This window comes from Amborella trichopoda, chromosome 5 (genome assembly GCF_054954075.1).
Source record: "Amborella trichopoda isolate Santa Cruz 75 chromosome 5, AtrichopodaSantaCruz75HAP2 v2.0, whole genome shotgun sequence".
In the NCBI taxonomy this organism is placed as follows: domain Eukaryota; kingdom Viridiplantae; phylum Streptophyta; class Magnoliopsida; order Amborellales; family Amborellaceae; genus Amborella; species Amborella trichopoda.
In genome coordinates this window covers 14818545-14841771 of record NC_142340.1, presented here as the reverse complement: position 1 = coordinate 14841771, position 23227 = coordinate 14818545, and the positions used below count along the sequence as shown (strand labels likewise).

The 23227-nt window shown below is 36.0% G+C and overlaps 1 protein-coding gene across 2 annotated transcripts; it reads left to right on the top strand.

The window, feature by feature from the left end:
* The first annotated feature begins 6253 nt into the window (after positions 1-6253).
* On the top strand, positions 6254-22514 carry LOC18421922 (nucleosome assembly protein 1;2). Of its 2 annotated transcripts, XM_088867551.1 has the most exons (12): positions 6254-6409; positions 6502-6545; positions 6665-6760; positions 19822-19914; positions 20021-20117; positions 20201-20262; positions 20342-20526; positions 20642-20819; positions 20916-20959; positions 21269-21479; positions 21920-21940; positions 22082-22514. In XM_088867551.1, exons 1-12 carry the CDS (start codon positions 6337-6339, stop codon positions 22148-22150), a joined length of 1173 nt encoding a protein of 390 aa, XP_088723677.1. In that variant the 5' UTR covers positions 6254-6336; the 3' UTR covers positions 22151-22514. The 2 variants fall into 2 exon arrangements, with proteins under 2 accessions (XP_088723677.1, XP_088723678.1); XM_088867552.1 differs by lacking the exon at positions 21920-21940.
* The last annotated feature ends 713 nt before the right edge of the window (positions 22515-23227 follow it).

Genomic DNA, 23227 nt, shown 5'->3' with positions numbered 1-23227 from the left:
ACTTAATACCCACATGGTGGGCCCATGTGCATTATGGGCCCCATGTATTTTTTTAATAAATATTTTAAAATTAAACAAAATGAATTTTAAAACATTATAACTTTGTAAATTAATAACTTTATTTTTATAAGTCCAAAAATAAGAAATAAACTATCAAATGACTTATAAAAATTCAAATAATAAATCTAAAATAATTTAATAATAAAATAAACACAATTAAATTAATATGATGGGAAGTGGATTTATATGGTTTAGGATTTAAATCTACTATCACGGGGTACTCCACCTTCAACTGTAGACTACAGACCACACTTGCTTTATCGAACCGACCCAGTGTTTTCCATGACCCACAGTCCAAACAGGAGCTCATTAGCGGGTCACCAAAGTCTGATCGATGAGCCAAGGAGTCGTAATCCCAGTCTGTGGATTACAGGTCCTCCCCTAGAGACAAGTCAAGGTCACCATGACCTGATGCGACCACAGCTCTATGACGCATATGGGTATCTCTCGCACAGGCATATGCTTCACCCAAAGGTGGATATCTAGCTTTCTCGAATGATCTATTTATATGCATGCCGTGTAATGGAACATGGATGGGGTTTTGACCCACGTCTCTGTAGGCCTACCATCACATACAAGCGTCACACAGTCCCTCGGCTCACTCATCTAGGCATAAGCTCCGACCTCATCAAGGGCTAACCCAAAAACCCTTCTCGGTTTATTTTTTATGCCCAGGTACCTTGGGTTTTCCAACCGACCGGCCTAGATCGTCAAACACAGTCCGGTATCTGTAAATATCATTTGCTTAGTATAGTCTTTGAGGGACCACACTCCCACTGAGTTTATATTCCACTATAATAAATGTTTTTCATTACACACTCATAAGGCTTTTAAGGCCACATAAACCCAACACAAACAACCTTTTCTCATAGATTTTTGAGGTTGACTTTTAATTCTACATTTTATGGTTGTAACCTCATATAAACTTTTTCGTACTAATCAATTGTGCATATGGAATTCCTCTTTTTTACTTGATGAAGTAGGAGAAAGCAATCGAGTCGTGAAGATAGAGAATATAATAGCAGGAAATTAAAGGTACATCTGGGATACTAGTGGGGCACTACTTGAAAACACAATTTGAATTGGTGGCCCCAATCAATTGCAATGGCTCCAAGCAGTCAAGTTGCTTTAAGTAAGTAGCGATTATATGTAGTCGAGTTGTGAAGAAAGGGTTTGTAACTGTAAGAGATTGTTGATGCATAGGGGACAACAACATGGGGCATTACACAATTTGGATTGGTAGCATTGATCAATTATTTTGGTCTCTAATGTGAGTGGGAATGTTTTTTTATCAATTATGCATTATATCTAGGACCTGGTTTTTATGTGTCCCCCGACTCATACTATTTTCATGCAGGCTCCCTTGAACACTCATTATTTATATCGATCTTGGATCCAAATTTGTAGTGATCCATGATCTATATCAGTGTAGGAAAAATCGAACTGGAACGGTTAACTAGACGTGGGGATGGAAGCTGTTCAACCGGCCTAACCAAGGAGTCTCGAGTAGTAAAAAAAATGTTAAAAATAAAAAAATACAAAAAAAATCTAATAAAATACGAAAAGTATATTTAAAACTTGATTAAATAAAGTACATCCAAAAGAAGTTGAAAATTAATGGATTTTAAAGAATCAATTTGTGCCAAGGGTATTTTTAAAATTTTCTAAAAGGTGGAAAAATGAAACAATTTCCAAATTTTGCCAAAATGATAAAACATTAAAAATACATTGAAAAATCCCTAATTTTTTTGGGATTACACACACACACAGATATATATATATATGGGGAGTGATTTCATGCAACGGTTGTATAGTAGTATAATGCAACCGTCTTCAAAAACCATGTTAGAGACGTTTGTTTGAAACAAATTTTTAAATGTACACTCTTTTCATTCTGAAGAACAATCACAAAGAAGAAAATTTTGAAAAAATGCTCTAGAAAGTTTTCATTCTAGCCTAATGAATATAAGTCGTCCATTTTATTGAGATGGTTAGATATAGGCCTCAGAAGGATTTTTTTATTTCCAAAATTTGTCTATAGTGTTATCATCATTAGATTAATAATGCTTAAAAAGAAAAAAGCGATTTTGAATTTGTTAAGGCCTAGATCTTGAAAGTCACCAAATAGATGGTCGAGATTCATTGTTGGATGAGTATTAAGTTTGGGTGTAAATTGAAATTTGTTTTCGTAGAATTGATTATGAGGATGGGGATAATGTGTGTGCAAAATTATGAGATGAAGATAATGTGTGTGCAAAATTTGGGGTTGTACAATTACCAAAAATATGGTTTTCTAGAGTTGTGTTTGCATTACACTACTATACAACCGTTGCATTTGATCATTTCCATATATATATATATATATATATGGCCGATTCACCAAAACCGATCGAAATCGGAACCGCCAATGGCCAGTTTCAATCTAACTAGGTCTAGCCAGGCAGTTAGAATTTGAACTGCCCCATTTTTCCTATACCGGTCTACATTATGATGATCATGAATATAAAAAAACAAAATATAAGAAATAAACGTTTGTGATTGTGCGGGCAAGTGAGTCACAAAACACTTTTTCTTATGTTTATGCTAGTCGGGAGTTATTCCCATCAATTATTGAGGTTGATTATGCAAATTGGGAGTTTTCAACAATTATGCTCGTCACTTGTTCAAATTGGGACCTCCCATTGGTTATGGTGGCCAATTATGGGATATGGAATTTGCTTCAACAAGTTACACCAATCAGTCATGCCAGATCAATTATGCTAGTTGAGTCCTAGGGTTTATGAGGAATTGTATTACACATGACCAAGTTATATGGCTTGAATTGAAATGAGAAATTGTATTACCAAGGTTTGGAATTTATGATGAATCGTATTACCGTTATATTTGTGTTACAATTAATTTAGCAATTAAGAACATTTAATTAGAGATGGTGTGAATTAGTTATCACAAGGGAAAATTTCGTACAGAACCCTAATTCTTCATATTATTTTATGGTAGACCTTATTTTCTTTTTTCTTTCAAGCGGCATAAAGAAATCTCTAAAGATTTTACTCTACCCCCTCATCTCTTATCTCCTTCTTTTATTTACTTTTGATCATAAAAATTAGCCCCAATAAATATTTTTATACCATTTTATCCCATAACTTTTTTAACTCTCTTTTTCCCTTTTTACACATTAAAACAAAATTTGGGTTAAAAAAATTTATTGACGCTAATTTTTATGATCAAAAGTCCATAAAAGAAGGAGATAAACAGAATGAGGGTCTGCCATGAAATAATACAACAAATTAGAGTTCCATACGAAATTTTCCTTTATCATATCTCTATGTTTACTAGGGCATGCATTATAATGGATGGGCTATGATCAAAATAAAAAAGTTTACCAAAAATAAAAAAATTCAACTTCAATATAATGCACAACTTCAACCTTTTTTTTTGCATGTGAACCATCGATCTTGTTTTGTAGTCCTATGCTTGGTTATGATTTTAAAATCTAACCATTATTCAACAAATATTAGCCTTTCATTAATTAATTGTTAACATATAGTTTAAAACTAATTAATTGCTAGAAGGATCCGGTTTCTATGCGGCCAAGCCCGCATATGTAGAAATACGGGCCTATTAATAAATCTATTTTTGAGATGGATTTTTGGACTTAATTTTTAAGGACATGTAATCTCTAACATGCAGATCATGAATATGAAAAAATAAGTAAATGTTAAAAACTAGAAATAATAATTCTAGTAAGAAATCATTTGGATTCTTAGTTTCCATTGTTTTTAGATGGAACACCTACTTCCACACTTTTTGGACTGTATATGTAGTCATGTGGTCCATCCCGAATGAAACAATTTTCCTTTCAGGAATCCTAGTTTCAATCAAACCAGAGACACCGAAGAAACTATACTAACTAAAATTCCACAAGTTACAAAAGAAGGTGTTTTTTTTTTTTGACAATATGCTGAAGTTTTTATTGATAAATTGTTGCAAGAGCATCAAATTATAATGCTGAAATTACCAAAAATGGTGTTTGCCACCTTCAGATATCCGAAAGTCACAAATCGAAGAGCTCATTGTCAAACCTATTGTAAAGTAAATACCTTAAGAGCCCAAATACTCTTAGAAACTAGTTTGGATCTCCAACAGTAAATGTAAACAATAGATCTAGCTGACACACTAGGATGTGTTTGTCAAGCAGCATAACAGTTACATCTCCACAGTTCATTATTGAGGACAATGATGAGAGTAGTTACAGTATACAAGTCCCTTATAACATACGGTATAGTCCCTAAAAAAATAAAAATAAATAAATAAAAAATATTTTGGCACAGCTAAATTAAGGCTGGCGAACCCCTTTACAATTAGAATACCGTGGAGATCCACAATGATTCTTATTACTTTACTACAATATATATCTTTATACGCCATAAGACATGCTGCTCCTGCAGGAGCAAACTGTCCATTTGCTCCCCCGGCTTAATTTCAAGTTAAAAAACACCTTTTAAGAGGGCAAAACCTAAGTGTTGAAGACCCAAAAATCTATTTTTTATTTGAAAATGATCATTAAATAATTATTATTAGGATCCCAAAAAACCAAATGAAAAAAGAAAAACTCCCAAAATATAGTTTTCGCCCAAGGGAATTAATGTACGGTATGATCTCCTAGGAGCATGTTATGCGTACTAATTATTTATTCAACAAATTATTCGTCCTTTTCTTCTCTCCAAATTGTACTATATTTACCATTTCCTTTTAATTTGTTGAGTAGGTCTGCTATTAATTATAAAGGGGTGTGGTTTGTAGTGAGCTGAAGCTCTCAACGATCAAAGGAAAGCGCACATCCAAATAATGTTGAGAAATATGGTTTCAGTATTAAAAATATTTATAATAGTTTTAAAATATATTTTTGTTTTTAACTATAAAATTTAACGTTTAAAAAATAGTTTAGATCTAAAGCTTAAAAAATAGTTTAGATCTAGGAGATGTATGAAAACTTGAAAATCTTTAAAATTTACGATCCAAAACTACATTTTCCAAACTTGAAAATCTATTTTTTTCTCATATCCATATATCATGAGATGATCAACTTGAGGATAATTTTTTTTTTTGGGATAATTCAATGGGGATGACGAGTCCTTGAAATTGTTAGTAGCTTTCAAATGCGTTAGATGAGAATGAAAGCCTAGACTTCAGCTGGGGCACAAGGGGTGCTATCACCACGACCAAAACCCCATTATCAATCAATTTGAGGATATTCAAGCATCAAAACATCTTCTTCTGATCAAAACATCTGCTTCCGTGAAATTTTTGAGATGGGCTCTAATTTGATTGGTTAGAGCCTCGGCTTTATATAAACTTTCGGAAAAGTTTATAAAGTTTGCAATCTTAAAATTTAGAATTATAGGTGCACCTTAAAAATCCATTGAAGAATGTTGTTTCAATGTTGAAAAACCCTCTAATTGATCATCTCGACATCATGATGTATGAATATAAATAATAAAAATATTATGAGTCCTAGAAATAGTGCATCTTGCAACACACTATCTAGACTGTCCATTTTCAAGATTTTTATATATTTATAGATTTTATTGATTTTAACTATTTTTGGATTTTAAAATTTTATAATTAGATATAAAAATAGATTTTCAAATAATCTTAAGAATATTCCACATCGAAATTACACGTTATAATAAAATTTGGAGGAACGCACCAAAATTACATGTTATAATAAAATATGGAGGTACTCGTTAATTGGATTGTTTAAGGTTGCAACCTTATAGAAACTACACCCATAAACTTTTTCTTTTTTAGGTTTAATTTGTTGTGTAAGTTTGCTAATAACTATAAGAGAAATGATCCTATAGGACTTCCCGACCGAACATTTTAAACACCCCAACCTGAAAACTCCGTACATTATTCGCTGTATAGGACTTCAAAAGATCACTATTAAATTTGATATGTAATTATAAAAAAATGAAGTCCCACACCCACAAAATTACTTTTCTAAAAATCTAGAACAAATTTAATAGCCATCCTTTTTGGGTCCTACGCACGCCTGCATATTCATTACTGTAATTTATAAAATTACTAAGGATTTTTACAATGGATTAATTAGGTTGCCGTCTTACTGATGTGTTTAGTAACAGAGGGTTTAAAGTCCGCTCTTCTCCAACCGAAATTTCCTCTCTTCGCTCTGCTGCCGCCAGCGTTTTCGCCCATTTTTCCCCCCCCTCTCTCTCTCTCTCTCTCTCTCTCTCTCTCTACAGGGCTTTAGCGATGAGCAAGCAGAACGACCAGCTCTCTCCCTACAACATGGCGGATCTTGGGTCTGCCTTACCCGGCGCCGCGGGTACTTTCTCTCTCTACCCGCTTTCTATCTCTTGCCCTCATGAATTCTCCCAAAACCTCTTATTTTTCTCTCTCTCTCTCTCTCTCTCACAGCTCTCAGCGCGGAGGATCGAGCCGGACTCGTCAATGCCTTAAAGGTCTCTCTCTCTCTATAGTTTTTAAGGGACTTGGCTTTGGTGTTTATGGGATTTTCTATGAACTATCTCTCTCTGTTAACCTCGCTCCATCGCTAAGGGTTCATGGGGTCTGTGCGCAGAACAAGCTGCAACACCTTGCTGGTCAGCACTCAGATGTTCTTGAGTCTCTTTCTACAAAAGTCAAGAAGCGTGTTGTTGTTTTGCAAGAGATACAGGTTCTTCTCTCGCCTCTCTTTGTTTCCTGTATCTGATTTTTCATGGCTCCTGGGATTTGTCACTTTGCCCATAGAATTCCTGCAGTGCGTTTGCATTTGAGTTCTCTATTTCTGGAATTGGTTGAGCTTAAGGTTTTTATGGGCTATATTACTTTTGGGCATAATCTATGAATTTATAGATACTATCGTTTTGATCCTGCACTTTGTTTTGCATGCATATTTCCAAGAATTGATTGACTGAACTTGAGGTGTTTTTGGGGTGTTTTGGGTCATCATCAGTGGACTTGGATTGGGGGTTACTTTATGCAAATGATTCCATATGATTTGTTTCATTGTGGGTTGGATTGGGATCTCTATTTCAAGGGTAGCATGTTTTCATGTTACATGGTCTTGATACAGTGTTTCTTCTGTGAGATCTATCTTCATTAAATTGACTTTAAGAATGACCATAGATGTGATGGTCGTTTGTTGTTTTTTAGGTTAGTCATTTCTCTTGCATATGCGAATAAGCCCGAGTCTTGTGATTATTATTATTGCTTGTTAAACTAGTATTTTTTTCATTCATATGCCTTCAGTTTTGGTTCTTCTACTGGTTTTCAAGATTTGCAACCTGTGCAGTTTATTATTATTCTTGGTTACTTCATTATTTGCGAATTCTACCATTGATATGTTACTTGAAGTGAGTTGAATGGTGAACTTAGATTATTTTTATCGTTAACAGACGATTATGAACTATTGGTCTGATCTTATGTTTATTTTTCTCATACAACAAGGAATTCTGAAAATTCAAATAAATTCAATCTTTTGTATCTTCTTGAATGGGTTATGTTAGGAAAATATGAATTATCTAATTGTTATTTGGGGTGCTTTTACAAAGAAGAGATACTAGGGCTTTATTCTATAATTCTCATTTTATTTGAGTCCGAACGTGTCCAATTACGCAAAAGTTCAGAACTCTTAGCCAAAATTTTAATCATTGTGTATGCTAGTTTTATTCAAAATTGTTTCTTGTGGAAGTCTGAAAATTTGGATTGAGCCATCTATACCGTAAGTTGGGTTAATGATTACTGATTTTCCACCAGAACCCCAGTTCAAATTGGCTAGATCTGGCAATAAATCTGGTCACTATCTCTTGGAAAAGAAAGTTTCTAGAAACTTTCCTGAAAGACGTAAATTTGGACATAAACTAATAATAAGTTTCTTGCGAAAGTGAGCTTTTAAGGTACATCTGAGTTATTAAAACTTGGGGTTTCTATGTACCCCCTACAACATAGAAGTTCTATCGTCCCCTTACCATCCAGCTGTCCATTTTTTATCAAGAGAGCCACTCACCGTTTGATATTAGATCCGACGCCTCAAAGTATTTTACTTTTAGTTTTTTTAATACAATTTCTCTGAATATGAAATTAGGTACGTGCCATCTTCTCATAGGGGTGCACCTATAAAAAATATTAACAATAATTTTTCGATAAAAAATAATGACCAAAATACCTCTTGAAACTTTGAGGGGTATTTTAGTTATTTTATTTTATTGAAAAATTTTTTTTTTTATATTTTTTTCGTTAGTGCGAGTTTAATAGAGGAATGGATGTCCAAAATTTGGTGTCAAGATAGTTTATAGAAAAAAAAATTAAAAATAACATAGTGTAGAGACGTGACATAGTGATTGGGGCAATCTTAACCCTCCATTAAAAAATGGACTGTTGGATAAAGGGTAGGATAGAACTTCTATGTTGTAGGGGGAACATAGAAAGCTTTCCCTTAAAACTTTGTATAAATTAGTGTTTCAAACCCCAGATTGGTGGGGTGGATTGATTACCCACAGATCCATGTTAGATCGATGGATCTACAACTGGATTGGGTTTGGATCACTAAGAATTGGTGATCCAAAAAAATTTCAAAAAATAAGTTTCTTGCAAAATATTTATGCACAAAAGTCTATATATATGTTATACGACTAAAAATAAAATAAAAGGAGTCTTATATGATTCCACCTTAGAGTTCAACACATCACTAAAAGGAAAAAATTCAAAGAGAAAGTTAACATTTTAAAAAAAAAAAACAAAACAAAAAATTCAAAGAGAAGTACTTCAGAGTTTTTGTTATTTCTTGGAACTAAGGATACTGCCAAATAATGGACCACGGGAAATTTTTTCTCTTCTGTGGTATTCTTCCAACTAATCAAATAATCAATACCTGATTACTTCCTTCTGAATCATACATGTATTGAAGTCTCCTCTGACCATCAGAAGAATCTCAATTGAGAGACAAATATAAAAAAGATGGCTATGTACTACTCAAGAATTGGCCATTATATCAATGTGAAGAATGATAATGGGAAGCCTTGGCTTCAAAATATATCCATTGGAGCACTACATACATGTTTTGTATGTGACTATTGTCAAAACAAATATTCACACTGGAGCGTTACAGTTAGGATCCGGTTTCTATGCGGCCAAGCCCGCATATGTAGAAATACGGGCCTCTTAATAAATCTAATTTTGAGGTAGATTTTAAGACAATTTTTAAGGACATGTAATCTCTAACATGAATATGAATAAATAAATAAATTTTTAAAACTAAAAATAGTAATTCTTGCAAGAAAACATTGGACCGTTAGTTTCCATTGTTTTCAGATGGAACGCCTACTTGCATCCATCTTTAAGATGTATGCTTTACACTTTCTGGACCGCATATGTAGAAATGCGGTCCAGCCCGCAAGAAACAATTTTCCTTACAGTTATATCCAGTTGAAACAAACAATGGAACTCCTTTGATCATCTCAGATTAACAAATTCACGCATTGGAGCATTTCATTTGATTAGTCACCTTGCACCATCTTAGCCATTTTAAGTCTTTAGGGAAATTAGCAGAGTGACAATTTCTGTATACATATCTTATGATCTCATGCTGTGCTACGATGCAATGAACTTCATCTCGCTGGGTAATGGAGATCTTGACTAATGTGTTATAATTTCTTTTTTCCCTCTAAGCTTGTATATAATTCTTCTGTGTTGTATTTCTTGTTACTTGGTTTTCTCCCTGATGAGTGGAAGCAGGCCTGGCAAGAAATTGAAGATGGTAACAAGACATTAGGATTAAACAAAATGAGCATTAATGAAACTTAAAGCTTAACACTCTACTGAGGCAAATGCCATTTTATATGCAACATCTCTCCCAATTTAGGTCGGAAACAATTGCTCTAAGTAAGTTGAAAGCCAATTGCTCCCAAATAGAAACCGTCAAGTAACGTCCATCATTATGAACGTCTCTCATTGATGAATTTTGTTATTATAATCTAAAGTCCTTGGTTGTAAAGTAACCCTCACGGGCCCCACCAGAGCAAATGTTGAATTTGGTTATTATTCTTTAAAGTCTTTGGTTGTAAAAGTAACACCCCCCAACCCCACTAGAGCAAATAGCGTTTGGGCAGAGATAGTTTTTTTCATTTGCGAAGCGCTAATGTGCAATGAGCCTTTCATAGAATTTGGGCAGGGTATTTGCAGTGTGATACACATTTAGTGTGCTATCATCCACCGTAATGGAGAATCAAGTATCTTTAATTGCAATTATACAACTTGAACCAAAAAGATAGTTTTATACTTACATAGTGAAAGATAGTTTTATCCTCAAGAGCCTTTGCTAGCTGACTTCTGAGACTTTCTTGGAGCTTATAATGTATAAATTTTATACTTCCTATTGTTGGATGTTCACCTCCTGTCTTCCCTATCGTATTTGCTTTCCCTATCGTATTTGCTAGTTATGATAATGATCTTTACAACACTCAATCCTTTGTGATGAGTAAAATGGCCTAAAGAGATCATCACTTCCTTATCTGTTTGACCATGACCTCAAACAGGTAGTTTTGTGCATATCATTAATTTCTCATTGCTCTATTCTACTTCGGCTAGGAGATGGCACCAGGATATTGTTATTAAAATGGTTTATTTTAGAATTAAAGTAGCAAGTTGACCATGTGATCTCAGTTCCCTTTCTAGGTGCCAAAGAGGTATAGGAAGAACAGCCAAGTTTGATAACTAAGATTTAGGACATAGGCTTTTTCTCCTCTCCTTTTTTTTGGTTTTTTTGGGTTCAGTGGGGATAGTCAATGTTGACCTTGTCCAAAAAGTTACACATGGGGCCTGAAAAAAGAGAAAGCTTATGATAAACATTTGAATCTATCAAGGGAAACAGAGGGCTCCAAGCATGGTATTGGCTCATTTAATAGGCCCCTCTTCAGGCAACTGTTGCCCTGTTCTTGTATGACGTATCTTGTGCTCACTTCCATCCACATCACCATAGCCAGAGCATAGGAAAGTTATGTATATCTCTGGAAGCTTCAGTATTAATAGCTTCAGCTCTTGAGTTCCGGGCGTATCTTCAGCAGTTCCTACTCCAATCCCCCATGCCACATCCACCTTAATGCCCAAATCCCCATACCTCTTTGTCTTAGCCAGTTCTCTTTAGTCCATTTCCTTAATATGGCCTTACATCCCTTACTTTCTTCCTGCCAAGGCCATCTCTCTGTGTTCTACATCCCTTTATCTTTTTAATATTATCCCATTGAGCCTGATGAGCATGTGATTCCCCATTGTCAGTGCTTAGCAGGAAGGGCAGTGTGGGGGGCCTTGATAAGTATAGATGGCTTATGGAAATCACTAACCTTTGCATGGGGCAGCACACCTCTTGAAGTTCTAACAAACCTGAATTACCTACCTAGAAATTTGAATTTGTAACACAAAGTTGCCCTAATGCTGCTGGCAGTGGATTCTTGAATTCCCCCTTGTGACCTCAGATAATGGATACTGTATCTACCTTAACAGCACAACGGTCTTCACATGACTCTGCTTCAAGTTAATCTTTTTGTTATGTCTCTTCTTACATTGTGAACTAAATTCTTTGTTATGTCGTAGGTCTATTCTTCTTCGTTATGTCTCTCACAAAGAGTCATGGTTTATTGGAACAATGTCTTGATGTGGATTTATTTGCTGATTACTTACATTGTGAACTAAATTCTTTGTTTATCTTGGAAGTTAATATAATTAATTGACCTCCATTTAAATTGATGCTAAAAGTCAATAAGTTGCCATGCTCCTTTTTTTTTTTGATTGGTTACGTTTTCATACTCATTTATGATCATATATGTACATTTTATATTCTCAAGAAATACAACCATATGTGTCATTTTTTTCACATTATTACACATTGAGTTCAAATGTGATAAGCATTGTTAGTTGACCTAGCGAAGTTCTATGATTGATTAAAATGATTGTGGGTTTTGCCAGTTCATCAATTCTCATGTTAGTTCATCAATTCTCATGTTATTAGGCATTACATCCGAAAAATATATGATGGATGTGGTTTCTATGATCGGCCGACTCATATGTACATAAGCGAACATCACTAAAATTCATATTAGATTTTTTTTTCTCTAATTTTTTTTTTCTAATTTTTTTTTTCTATAGATTCATCATCTAGGCCAAGATGATCATAAATATGAAAAAATAAATAAACTTTTAAATTTAAAAATACAGTCTTTTAGTATTTTTTTATGCACCGTTCAGATCTTATTTATGGACAATACTCTTTAGATAACGTCCATCTTTAGGATGGACGTTTGTAAGTCAGCAGACTCTTGCGCCCGCTGACTCATGAAACAATTTTCCATATATGATTGCTAGTAAAATTTAACATAATGGGGGAAGATTTTATTAGCCAACGGGTTTATAATGACAATTATAGCCTGAACAACTAGAGGAAATTGTTTTGGGATGAAATTTTGCAAAATATCTTTAATTCTAAAATAAGCGGTTTAAAAATAAATTGAATTTTGTGTTTTTGAATGCTAGATCCACTATTTTCCAAATGGACAACCTGCTTCATTGAAAATGGAGGACTAATTTTCTCCAGTTCTTTTTGTTCAATTTTTTTCTATTGCCATGTGTGCAAAATTTGATTTCCAATGGACTCGTACTTTGGAAAGTGGCTTAGGCTACAATTCAATTGGCTTAGCTAATATACTCTTTCCTCTAGACAAAATCTATACACAAACACATGCAATCTACCCATGAGCTTTACTTCAAGCCGCTTTTAGCTAGAGGGGTTTGCCGGATCCCAAATTTTTTGCACATGGAGATCCCGATCATAATAAAAAAGGATATCAAATTTGCCCAAAAAAGGGGGAAAATGAGTCCAACATCTTTGGTGAACATAAGCCGTCCGTTCGGTGGGTGGTGGATCTAGGACTTGAAGAACTCAAAAGCTTCGTAATTTTTTTTGGGAATTGTTTACTTTTCGAATAAAAGACGTGGAAAATTTTCAGCCTAAAACATCCCTCTAGCGTTGTGTCTTATCCACTGGGCTTATACAATAGCAATCCCCCAGCTGGCTGTTAGAGTCTCTAGGGGAGTAATTTCATGTAAAAATTGTATAGTAATATAATGAACAATCTTCAAAAACCATGTTAGGCCCATTTGTTTACCTCAATATTTAAATATACACTTTCTTCATTCCTTTCGATGAGACTCAAGTGGCGTCAACACAAAGTTAGAACTTTGGAGAAATGCTCTAGAATCTAAAAGTTTTAAAATTAACCATACTACGACAGAGTATATGGAATACAATTTTAGTATTAATAGGAGTAGAGACGAGGAGGTAGCTGAGATTGTCAGCCAAGAATATAAAAAAGAACACACTTCCGATATTTTGGATTGATAATCCAGGAAAATGGAGAGATTGAGGAAGAATCTCATATAGAATTAGATCTGGTTGGGTGAAGTAGAGATGTGCAACCGGAGTTTATATGATTGTCGCATACCAATGAAGCTAAAGAGTAAGTTCTATAGGACAACTGTAAGACCAATTTTGCTTTATGGGGCGAAATGTTGGGCAGTCAAGAAACAACATACCCATAGGATGAGTGTAGCTGAGATGAGGATGTTGAGATGGATGAGTAGCAAGACAAGAAGGGATAGAATTGAAAATGAATGCATTTGGGAGAACTTAGGTGTGGCTCCAATTATAGCCTTGCATTTATTGTCATCATCCTTTAAAGCCTTTTTTATCTCTCCTCTTGCCCTAGTCATTGCATTATGTATGTAGTCCATGGCGGGCTTCACTTCACCATCAACCAATCGAAGCTTTCTCACTAAAGGGCCAGCCTCCTCCAATGCATGATATATCTTATTCCAAAAAGATGTATTGAGTATAATTTGTTTCATAGTTACTGGAATCTCTCTACCGACCTCACGTTTTCTGGTTCCGAAACCTGCATTTCCGTTAAGAAATCTCCACGGAAACCATTTTTTAGAACCAAGGGAAATCGATTCCTTAATTTCGGAATCTTGATTCGATATATCTTTAGAAACCGTTTTTTGGAACCAGGGAAACTCGATTCCTTAATTTTGGAACCTTGATTCCACACATCTTTAGAAACCATCTCTATCGAAACCAAGGAAATTCAATTCTTTAATTTCGGAATCTCAATCCAACACATCTTTAGAAACTTGAACCCATTAATTGTGGGTAGACAATCCCAAATATATCGATTATGGATTCCAACAAGGATTAAATCTTGATTCCACGTCAATTGGAGTAGAAATTTTCTTTCGAATGCTTCTAGTGGTTGCAATGTTTCATTATTTCACTTGTGCCACCCTGGATGGCCTTTTCTTTAAATTTAAAATATAGTTGGTAAATACAACACATACAATTAAAAGTAAAGCCATGGCGTAGACAATCCTATTTTGTCTTTTTTGTTTATACTGCATAATCCTATTTTGTCTTTAAAATAATGAAGTCAAAATCACAATTTAGAAATACTTTTCATTTGTATATAATGATCGTAAGTTCAATAGTCACCACTATCACTTTAAAATTTGGGAAACCTTCTACAGAGGCATCCAATATAGGTTCTAAAGTTGATGAGGCTCAAGATGTGCTTGTGGCTTCCTTCTCCATAAAAATGAAATCTCGCTTCCTAGGAGGGGTTGTCAAACGCATTCCATAGTCAATATTATTGTAAATCTCGATCTCAAACTGGCAAGGATCTCTGATCCATATACTTTTGAAACTTGATTCCAAATATGTCACGATTCGAAACAACAACATATCTCTGATCCATATATCTCAGAAACTCGATTCCATAGATGTCGGAAACTCGATTCCGCATATTAATGAATCTTGACTCTTGTAGTGTCGATTCCATGGGGATGGGAGTCTCGATTCCAAGGAGGATGGAATCTCGATTCCATATGTGGATGAAATTTGGATCTATTTCGATCGAAACACGATTCTCAAAAACTAGGAATCTCGTTCCTAGCGATTCCTATTGTACAGACAATGATTCCTAAGACAGGAATCTTCTAGCTGGTTGCGATTCTGAGTCCTAAAACGATTCGGGTTCCCAGGCGTTTCCAACAACTATGATTTGTTCAACCTTTCTCCGATCCTGGTGCTCTGACCACTTACTCTGACTCCATTTCTTTGAAGCAAACATGGTCCTCAAGGCATTTTTTGGCTTGTATAGGCTTTGAAGAGCGAGAAATGATGTGGCAAATCTAGTGACTCCTGGTCTCAGTATATCTCTTTTCTTTGTAAAATTCCTCATCATGCTTAAGGACTATGGTGTAATTATAAATAAATCCAATAGAAAACATAGTTTTTAAAATCATCCCATGAAATATAGATGTATGCATTTCCTTAAGCATGATATTAACACAATAGTCCAAAATATATGTGTCCTCTTCAAAGTCAAAAAATGCCTAGCTGCAGCGTAATTGGCACCATTGTCAATGACAATTTGTACTACATGTTTCTCTCCAACAAATTTTACAATCTCATCCATCAAGTGACATAAGCCATCGTGTGACTTATCTGATGCATCAACAGACTTAACAAAAAAAAGTACTTGTTGAACAGTTAACCAAAAAATTAATGAATTCCCTTGACTTCCCATCGGACCATCTATCACACATATTAGTTACCCCAGACTTCTCCCACCATTCTCTTTGTTTTTTCAAGCTATCCATGTATTCTCTAATCTCCTTATTTATCTCTTTGGTAGCTTATAGGCATGCTTTTACATTCCCAAAAATACCGGCTAAGTGTTCTTTTTGCCAAAAAATACCCCTTAGATAAGTATTTCCATAAAACATATAAATAACACAATTTCGGTCTTTTGGATTTTTTAGTTTTGCATATTTCCAAGCCGGATTCTTGTTACTAGAAGATTGTGAAGAAGACATTGCCCCACAAAAAAAAGTATTATTGTAGTAGGAAAAAAACGTTACCGATTACTTGAAGCAAATATCGATTTCTTCTAGGCCCTTGTGACCCTCGATTTGTTGTCAAAAACTTTGCTAAACCTTCCTCAAATCACCACGCAAAAGATGCAAATCAACAACCAAAGATCAACCAAGACAAAAAACAAAGAATTTCAAAAAAATGTATTTCCACTAGGTTCTTTTTTGGTCGATTTGATGAGTGAAGTCCACCCCCTCACAGTCCCCCAAAGCCTTTTCCCCCCTTTTTTGGGGCTTAAAAAGTTGAAATACCCCTTTTCGAGGGGCTTCTTTCCACATCACTTGCTGGCCGCATCTGCGCTCTATGTGGGCTATGCGGGATGCTGCGCATCCCTCCACAGCACATATGCGGCCTCATGTGATGCGGTTGTCAGCACATAATGCACTACGCACTACGCACTATGCACTACGCACTACGCACTACGCAGCCGCATATGTGGCGATACGGCCGCATTTTAAATCAATGCTTTGTAGTTGTCCCTTGTTTGCTAACGGGAAAAGCTACAATGAATAATGGAAAGTATGGGTCTACTTTTGCCCGCTTTTCTAGTTTTGTGGAAAACCCCAGGGGGTTAGCTTGCAAGTTTCCAAGGAAATGGCGGAAGGCAAACGAGGCCTCCCCCCACCAATTTTCCCCATGTGACTAATTGGAACAGCCCAACATGCCCTTGCCCCCCCCCCAAAAAAAAAGTGTGTTTTAAAAGCATAAAAACTATAGGTTATGTAGTGTGACCCACTTTGAGCCTGTAGGGTTTACCCATTTTGAGCCCATCTCTCTCTTTCTCTCTCTAAGCCTCCCCCTCTCTCCCCTTAACCCTACTCTCATTTTCTCTCCCCCTCTCTCTCTCTAAGAGCCTCCTCCTCTCTCCCCCTGACCATACTCTCTCTCTCTCGTTGAGCCTTCCCCTCTCTTTCCCCTTGGACCCTACTCACTCTCTCAACTCCCCTAAGAGCCCCTCTCTCTTTCATGTAGAGTACCTCTCTCTCTCTTTCTTCATCTCTCTTCCGCTAACATAGAATAACCTTAGAGGTAGGCGGCTTTCTGAAGAATAGAATACCCTTCTGCAGAAAACCATCAAATAGATTACAAGATAGGGAGAGAGATTTATTGGAACAATAACTGTCAATCTTAATGGTTTATTTTGGAAGTATGACATGGTGGTTTATAACCAAAATATCATATTAGTGTTGAGAAGCCGGCCGCCTGGAGCATAGGTGGACCAGGGTCCTATAGGCGCATTTTCTAGAGATAGGCGGCCACCTATGGCCAGTGTTCAATGGTGGAGGTGCCTCTAGGCACCTGCCTAGATGGCCAAGGCACTGCCTAGCACCTTGGCCAAGGTGGGCACCTTGACCTCCTCGTCTTATTCTCCTTAGATATGTTTATTATATCAATTATATGTTATGTAGAGTAATCATATTTATTGTATAGTTATTGTACTATAGTAAATTAATATTTTATATTATATACAGTACTATTACATTACTCTATGTATTTATTATATATTTATTATTATGTAGTAGTAGTAGTAGTAGTACTGTAGTGTTATAATATTATTTGTTTATTATAGCAGTATAATAAAATCAGCAATATATTATAGTGCTACAGTGCTACAATATATAATACTATATATAGTTCTATTCTATTACTAGTATGTAGTATTAGATTTATTGTGTTATATAGTACTATTGTATTGTACTAAATATGTATAGAGAGAGATAAAGCAAGGTGTAGATGATGGGTCTCTACTTTCTCTCCTCCAACTTTCCACCTCTTTTTTATATTATATGTTATATTATATTATATATTTATATGTATATGTTCTACCCCCACCTTTATGTGTGTCTGTGCATGTGTGCATGTTTTGTATACCAATCCCAGACCAGCCACTACCCTCCCCCGGCAGGTCTCTTCCCTCCTTTGGGGCACCTTGATCATGAGGTGCCCACCTAGACGACCAAGGGGCCACCTAGGTGTCGCGTCCATCTTTTTGAACATTGAATCATGTTCAAATGATAAATTCCAACCTCTATCAATGATCATGTAATGAATGGCAAAACAATGGTTTCCAGCTTTCCATGTTCCCACATAAGGTAAATTGGCAGCACCAGATTTCCCAGACATTACCAAACAAGGGTTCACGGCTTCCATGCACCAGTCTTTTGGGCCATTTTCCAAGGATTCTAGTTTCCCATAGATTCCTCTTAAAACTACATTTCCAAGTCATCAAACAGGTCCTTAGTTATTCCATTTGCAGTTTGGTACTTAACAAAAACATATATATTGTTTCGGGCAGCAAACAAAATAATCACGAGCATGCGATATTGTGAGCATCCTATACATTCATCTGTCAAGGAATGTGTCCATGACTGTTGAAACGATTCCTAGAACCCACTGATCACGGTTATGTTTATGCCAAATGCATCCTCCCAAAATTATAACCGAGGACATCTTATCATTCAAATTGGCAGCTGCCATGGTGTTTGCCAATAGTTGAAAGAAGTATGAGTTCGTGGCATGGATTGATTAGGCATCAATGTACATAGATTATGTGACTGATGTCAAACTTGATCAATACCTTGTTCTGATTCTCTGACATTCTCAGGTCTCACAAAAGGGCAAAAAACCCCGTTACCCAACATTGCATATCCTTTAACATGATAATGATTCTATACCTAATAGATTTGATAACTTTATTCCCAAGTAATAGCAGAAGTTGCTTGAAATGTACTTGTTTTATAGAAATAATAAAGGAAAATGGTATGATAGGGCTGCCGCCCTATCAAAATAAGTAAAGCCTCACCTCATAACTCATCAAAAATTGCAATTCAATCAATGAAACCCTTTACATTGATCTTCTCGGCTTGAACATTATGCTTGTGAAAAAAAGTAGGATTCAAGCTCTTAAACTAGTGTATATTGTAACAAATTGTCGAGACCTTCCATTTTCGCCATAAAAATAAGTGTTTGTAGATCGGCAAGATTTGTACCATTTTTATATTTTCAAATTTTATTGTCGGTGTTGGAAATTGATCTTAGAGCCATCATGGAGATTTTCATTGCTGAAACTGCTTTCCGGATGAGGATTTGAGGTGAGGCTTTATCATAAAGCCTAGGCCTTATAGAAATTTCATCCAATAATAAATGCTTAAAAAATGCAACCATGTAGGTTGGGTTCGGGTTTTACAGGTTTACAACTCTTTTAAAAAATGAGAAGATTTTCCCCAATTAAACCACCCTCTTCTGTTAGATTAGAGCAGTAAAGCTGCCTAAATGGCATCCTTTTTCCTTCTGCTTAGTTGTTGGGACTGCAAGCTGGATCACCATGTCCAAGGTCCAAATCCTAGCTGACGTACCCAGGAAAAGGAAGAACATGTGGTGGCTGGTATTGTTTTGCAGAATCCTGTTAGCCAAAGAGGGCCAAAAAAGTGGATGCCCTGTTTAGCTCCGTGCTTGAATACAAACTATTTGGCCGCTTTAGAGGGAGAAGCAAATGGAACAATACGTGAAATCAAAAGAAAAATAATGAAAAAGGTTATGGTCATTAGAAAGAGAAGGAAATATTTGGGTTCATTTCAGGCCTTGCGTTTTTCCGAGTGGAAACTTCTCAATATTTTACAAAATAAGGACTATTAGTTCTAATTGGAAAAACAATAATTAAGACCAAACGGCATTTTAGTGTCTAATCCTTTATTGAAGTATCATGCTTCTGTGAAATGATTGCTCGAAAGCTGAACCTTGTGTTTTGGCATCTGTAGAGCCAACATGATGAGCTTGAAGCAAAATTTTTCGAAGAAAGGGCAGCACTTGAAGCCAAGTACCAGAAGCTGTATGATCCACTATATACGAAGGTATTCAATCACCTTTCACCAATCTGAATCAGTTTCGTTATAGTTAACTCTTTAAGTATTTTCAGTTCGGTAAAGTTCATTCTAATTCCCTTTTGAACTTCAACAGCGGTATGAAATCGTGAATGGCATTGTTGAAGTTGATAGTGTTGAGAATGAAGAAGCATCAGAGAAAACCCCAAGAGATGATACAGATAATAACGAAGGTAATTGATGACTTGGGACATCTATATCTGCTCCAATTGCGATCTTAGCAGTGCTTAATTTTAGCATTTCTGGTTTCAAATAGAGAAAGGGGTTCCCGATTTCTGGCTGACTGCTATGAAAACCAATGAAGTGCTTTCTGGGGAGGTAAGACTTTGAATGTACCATGTGAGTTGAGATTCTCTTTTTTTCTTCATTATAAGTTGGGTAACACTTTTGCAAACAGATATATGAGCGAGATGAGGAGGCTCTCAAGTATCTCAGGGACATAAAGTGGTGCAGGATAGATAACCCTAAGGGTTTCAAGCTTGAATTCTTCTTCGACCCAAACCCCTACTTCAAGAATTCAGTCTTGACGAAAACGTATCACATGATTGATGATGATGAGCCCATCTTAGAACGAGCAATAGGGTATGACTGTATGAGATGTAGATTGAATGTCATTTTGTGCTTTTTGAACCTCTCAACAGTATTAAGTGAGAAGTTCTTACTAGAAAATGCATGGATGTTGCTTTGTTTGTTTCAGGACTGATATTGAATGGTATCCGGGAAAGAGTCTGACACAGAAGGTTCTGAAGAAGAAGCCAAAGAAGGGATCAAAGAATGCAAAGCCCATCACTAAAACCGAAGACTGTGAGAGCTTCTTCAACTTCTTTAGCCCTCCCCAAGTCCCCGAGGATGATGAGGATATAGACGAAGAGACTGTAAGTTAATGCTGCCCATGATTTAATTAGTCAATAAACAATCAACTTCAACCCTCTTTACATTTGATCTTTGTTATGTTTCTTTTATTTCTACAGGCTGAGCAGCTTCAGAATCTGATGGAGCAGGATTATGACATTGGGCATGTGACTTTGCCTTCAATATCATTGGAGAAACACAAATCCATATAACTTGTTAAATGTCTGCTATATTCCATTGGATTATAGAAAACCATTGATGTCATGTCATTGCCATCAAATGAATTGTGGAGTGATGCGAACAATGTGTAACCTACCAAATTTCCATTACTCAATTCCATTGGATGGTGATAATTGACTCTGATTTTCCATGAACCATTGGACTTTGTAACTCTCTCTCAGAATTTTAAGGAAATAAAACATAAGAATCTCTTCTACTTGGAAAAGTGATGAAATGGTGATGCTTTGTACAGCTCAACCATCCGAGACAAGATCATCCCACATGCTGTCTCTTGGTTCACAGGGGAAGCTGTGCAGGGTGATGAATTTGAAGACATGGATGAGGAGGATGATGAAGATGGTGATGAAGATGGAGATGATGATGAAGAGGAGGAAGAAGAGGACGAAGATGATGAAGACGATGAGGATGATGAGGAAGAAGAAAGAGGCAAGAGCAGGAAGAAGGTATAGTACCTAGGGTGTAGTATAGTCAGATTGACCATGGATAGCCATTGTCCAGTGTCAACACCACCCTGTGACATTATTGATGGTGATGGAGAGTGGGACACACCAGAGCAGGAGATGATCACAATCCTGGGTACCTCTCTCCATCACTGTCCTTCATTTCCGTGGACAGTCGTGACCTCAATGGAGGACTTTGTTGTCCTTGGTCCATTTGATTATGTAGTGTATGTACCTCTGATGCCCCTGTTATTGTATTTTCACAAGTCGGGCTTGGGCTCTATTGGTTAAGGTGTTGATGGTTGCACCACTAGGACCCAAATTCGATTCCTACCACTGAATTGCCCCATAAATAACGGGTTCTAATTGTAATTTATTCCCCATGTGTTTTTGCCTTGTCTAAATATTTTAATTTCTTTGGTCCATGTCTTTGTCTCCCACAGCCAGTAGCAGCAGGACATAAGGTGAGGAAATCTTTGCTTGCGTGATTTTGCTCAGCATTTTCTGCTAGTGATTATTGAGTTGGGTTTTGAAGGTTGGCATATGACTTGGTTATCTTTGAGTAATTTATTTCTTATGACGCTGTCTATTTATGTGATTCTCAGAAGATCGCTGGCGGCGTAGTTGGCGAAGGTCAGCAGGGGGAACGGCCCCCTGAATGTAAGCAGCAGTAGCAAATGGGGGAATATAGTGTACAACATCATGTTGCAGCAGGCTATACATAGAATTTGGTGATCCCAGGGTCATCATGATTTATTGTGGGCTCTCTTCCATCACAGCCCATTTAGAAGAGAAGCTTGGAGCTTTTTGTTGCCATGGCAGGAGTTTGGGTTTAAACCCTCTCTCTCTCTCTCTCTCTCTCACTCACTCACTCAGTTGTTTATTCATTAGGAAGACGGCTTGCAGTTTGAGACACCATAAGACCTTTTACGAGTATTTAAGCATAATTTATTATTTCTCCCTTGTTCGATATTCCCATGCACTCCATATTTGAGTCTGGCCTGCCCTAATATATTGGAAAAAGTGCGTTACTGGAAATCTTTACTGTAATGACGATTTGGTCTACATCTTCTGATGACGTTCGCTTTTTTATATTTTCACGTGTTTTTTATTTTATTTTACTTTTTATATTTTTGTTGTTTCTAGGGCAGTCAAATTGCAAAGATACGCACCAGCCTATTTCAAGGGTGAGTATTGGACCACTTCAGAAATGAAATGGGATGGTTTGACATCTCTGGGGTATTGAATTGCCTTAAAAACTACAGAAAAAAAAAAATGTAATAAAATAGAAAATTGATCTCATGTTTATAACATCAGATAGGGCAAAATTGGAAGAAAAAGAGAAAGGGAAGAGGACCTCTTTACGTAAAATATCAGAAAATATGGACTAGATTGTAATTTTGGCAACGTTTTTAGTGTGAACATAGTTTATCCTAATATATTTAACATTGAGCTTGTTGTATAGGAAAATTTTTATTTAAGGTTGAGGCCCTAAACAATCAAACTAATGGGCAACTCAAAATATCACTAGAAAAAGTTTTTTCAAGGCTAAAAAATTCTCAAATCCGTTCATCTCAACTTTGGGATAATGAACATTAAGAAAAATGGATTTCAAGTCTTGGAAATAGTACATATTGTAATGTATTATCTAGGTTGTGAATTTTTAAGATTTTCAAGTGTTCATAGATATGTTTGATCTACATTATTTTTTAATTTTTAATTTTTTTTTAATTAGAGATGAAAATAAATTT